Source organism: Pocillopora damicornis, chromosome 10, assembly GCF_964200805.1.
Source record: "Pocillopora damicornis chromosome 10, jaPocDami1.2, whole genome shotgun sequence".
Taxonomy (NCBI): domain Eukaryota; kingdom Metazoa; phylum Cnidaria; class Anthozoa; order Scleractinia; family Pocilloporidae; genus Pocillopora; species Pocillopora damicornis.
Genome location: NC_142679.1, coordinates 22,814,798 through 22,817,936, shown reverse-complemented (window position 1 = coordinate 22,817,936; position 3,139 = coordinate 22,814,798). Strand labels below are relative to the sequence as shown.

The 3,139-nt window shown below is 40.2% G+C and overlaps 1 protein-coding gene across 1 annotated transcript; it reads right to left on the bottom strand.

Annotated features, from left to right (window-relative positions):
* Positions 1 to 117: 117 nt before the first annotated feature.
* LOC149039455 (uncharacterized) lies at positions 118 to 2,825 on the bottom strand. The gene is made up of 4 exons (XM_089185601.1): positions 2,784 to 2,825; positions 2,391 to 2,532; positions 1,063 to 1,584; positions 118 to 428 (listed from the first exon to the last, which is right to left on the bottom strand). The coding sequence occupies exons 1-4, from the start codon at positions 2,823 to 2,825 to the stop codon at positions 118 to 120; spliced, it is 1,017 nt and encodes a 338-aa protein (XP_089041727.1).
* Positions 2,826 to 3,139: the final 314 nt, after the last annotated feature.

Sequence of the window (3,139 nt, the reverse complement as noted above, 5' to 3'; positions counted from 1 at the left end):
CTCAGTAACTGACCTTGAACATTAAACAAAATATTATTCAATTCCTGAGTTTAAAGACTAACAGCCTTCAGAACAGAATTAGCCTTACACGTTAGAGAAAGTGCTGCCAAGGGCATGTCACTGAAGAAACGTGATGATCACTCTACCATGTCCATACCTGTTAAAACAACATTCATTCTGCTGATTTGTCCCATTGTTAAAAGATCCACCCCCTCCTCCACAAGAAAACTGTTCATTAGCTCCACCATTTCCTCCAGAGTAACCTCCACCGCCTCCAGCTCCACGGTTACCTCCACGTAAACCACCGCCACCTCCAAACCCACCCTTACCATTTCCACCCTCTCCTTCTTGAAGATATCCTTTACCTCCTCGACCAGAACCGCTCGAAGCACTTTGTCCATTACTGTAGAAGCCGCCGCCGCCACCACCTATAATAAACGAAAACTGAGTTGTCTCAGTTGGCTTCTATTTGATTACTTACTTGAGAACGTTTAAACGACGATTCGCAATATTATCAATTTTCTCTCAATTTTTAGAAGCTTATTTAAAAATATTATTGGGTAGTCAACTGCTAGAAATTGAACAGCTTGTCAAGACAAAAGAAATGTACACGAGGAATGCACACTTAGGATTTTTTAGAAAACTGATATTCTAAGAGGGTAATTTAATGTTAGCAACTGAGTTGAAAACGTAAATTAGCCCCCGAAAAGGGTAAAAAAGCTGACGTTTCGAGCGTTAGCCCTTCGTCAATCGCTCTGACGAAGGGCTAACGCTCGAAACGTCAGCTTTTTTACCCTTTACGGTGGCTAATTTACATTTTCAACTCAGCTGTTAACACTAAATTACCTGCCATACTCTCTCACCGACGCAGTACCACAGTTTCTTTAAAAACTTACCCCTTTATTCGTTTGATATTCTAAGAGGTGCTTCCATGAAAAGAGGAACTTCAAAGTTAGAATTAGTAATTTCAATAATTAAGTTCTGATAAATCTTACTGTGGTCCTCTTTTCCTTATGGATTGAACCTACTGATTGTTTGGTTTTTTCTTCTTTCTCCGCGTACCTGAATATTTTGTACTGGCGTTTCCTCCATTTCCGTTGCTTCCTCCTGAACCCAATGGAAAGTTATACCCTCCATTCCCTGTTGTGTTTATGGACGCATCACATCCTGGATGTTGTTCCGATATATTTTTAATTCCTCCTCCACCTCCAGCTATAATCAAAGACTTGTTGTTTTCTCTCACTACAAATGTACCTCCTCCACCTCCGGCAGTTTTTGGGTTTGAATTCCCTTTTCCCCCTTTTTGACCAACAAGTACATGAATGATCTCATATTTGGCCAAATTAAAGTTTCCAATCATTCGTGCCCCTCTTCCTCCGGTTTTTATGATACTGTCCTCACTGAACCCCCCTGAGGCTCCTATTGCTTCTATTCTGTATTCACCAGTGCGTGGCACAGTCCACACTTGAATACCGCTGGACACTGTTACTTGTCCGTTATGGTCTTGATCTTTGTAATGACTACCAATCGACTTTGGACCCTCTGATCCAATCTTACCAAGATTTGTAAACACAGCTGTAAATCCTGCATAAAACCATACAATAAAAGTAATGTTGCTGGCAAGAAATTGTCAAAATTTTCTTTGCCATTTCTAATGGTACTATTACCGAGGAAATGTTATTATAGTTACGTAAATTATTGAATCACCGAAAGAATGGAATAGAAACGTCAGTCACTTGGAGTGTTCGAACAAGTCGTACTGTGCATTTTTCGACGCTTGCTCGTGTTTGTATTTTTAGAAAGTAGAAATCCTCGATAGTCGGATATTGACTTACTTCATTACATCTAAGGATTACATTCGACAGTAACGTATTGATTGCCGACCTGAATCAGAATGGTGTTTTTGAATACCGACATGATACTCTCATAAACGGTACGATTCAACCATCACGAGGTTTTGTTGTTGGGGAATCTAAAAATCTCAAGAGAAGACAAGGTTTCCTTCCCATTCCCACAATTAGAGTAGTTTTTCTCGTCAAATTTTTCCAGCTTGTGGTTCGGCGATGACACGTGACAGTGAAAGGAGGAGAGTGAAGAAGGAAGGAACTTCATGTGAACAAAGCTGATGATTCAATTGAATAATACTATGTAGAGCAATTTTCAAATGATTACAACAAGTTTTCTAGGAGTGTATTGGTTTTTTACCTCTCTTCTCCTTGTTATTGGTCCAGAAAACTCGCGTCAACTTGTAGCAGCTTGATTGTGATTGAGATGACACACAGTAAACAATATCCAAGCTTTCGCTTTTGAACAGGAAATGAAGCATTATCTGGTGTAAATTACTCGTTACAAGAAGTACCTCTCAATCGTTATTGTCATTCAGGCCTTACCTTGTACACAGCCATACAGTTCTACCCTCACTGATATCCAGTCCTGCCACACCACTGGTTTAAAACGAATGTATCGCGCTGTGATTGGTGGGTTTAGGTCGTGATAAACCACGGTATTCTGATCAATGTTTCCAGCAAAAACCTTTGAATTAACAACATAACAGGTTTTCCATTAAATCTTTGATGAGAATCAATTTTATGAATAACAGTTATTACGATGTGAAAACAGTCCTCCAACTGATTCATATACCAGTCCTCTAATCGTTCCTCAAGGGGGCCCAACATTATACAGTTATTACTGGCGGTGCATTTGCAAGACCCCTGCCAATGATCATCCAAAAATACTTCTTTTCCTGTTTAAACGGGAATCAATTCACAACAAATCAATTTTACCTTCATTGTGTTTTGTTCTGGGACTGTGTAATTGTAGAACATTTCTGTATCGTTGCCATACTGCAGATTGTATTTTGTAACCTACTCCTTCTGGTGTCCATTACTTCCATGTGTTGCCACACGTGTCACTTGAGTGTGCAGGATAACCAGATCAACTTGGAGCCACTGATCCGTATTATTATTTTTAGCTGCCCAAGATCCCGCTCTGTCAGGATTTACAACATGAAGTCTGCTCTGAGTGGCGGAGTGGTTAGAGTCTCTCTCTGAAGAGGTGCTAAACTGTCCGTCAGAGATTTCACCGCTTTGCATGCCGAGAAATCTTCCACATTCTGTTTACGAAAGGTTAGCAGGCGTTT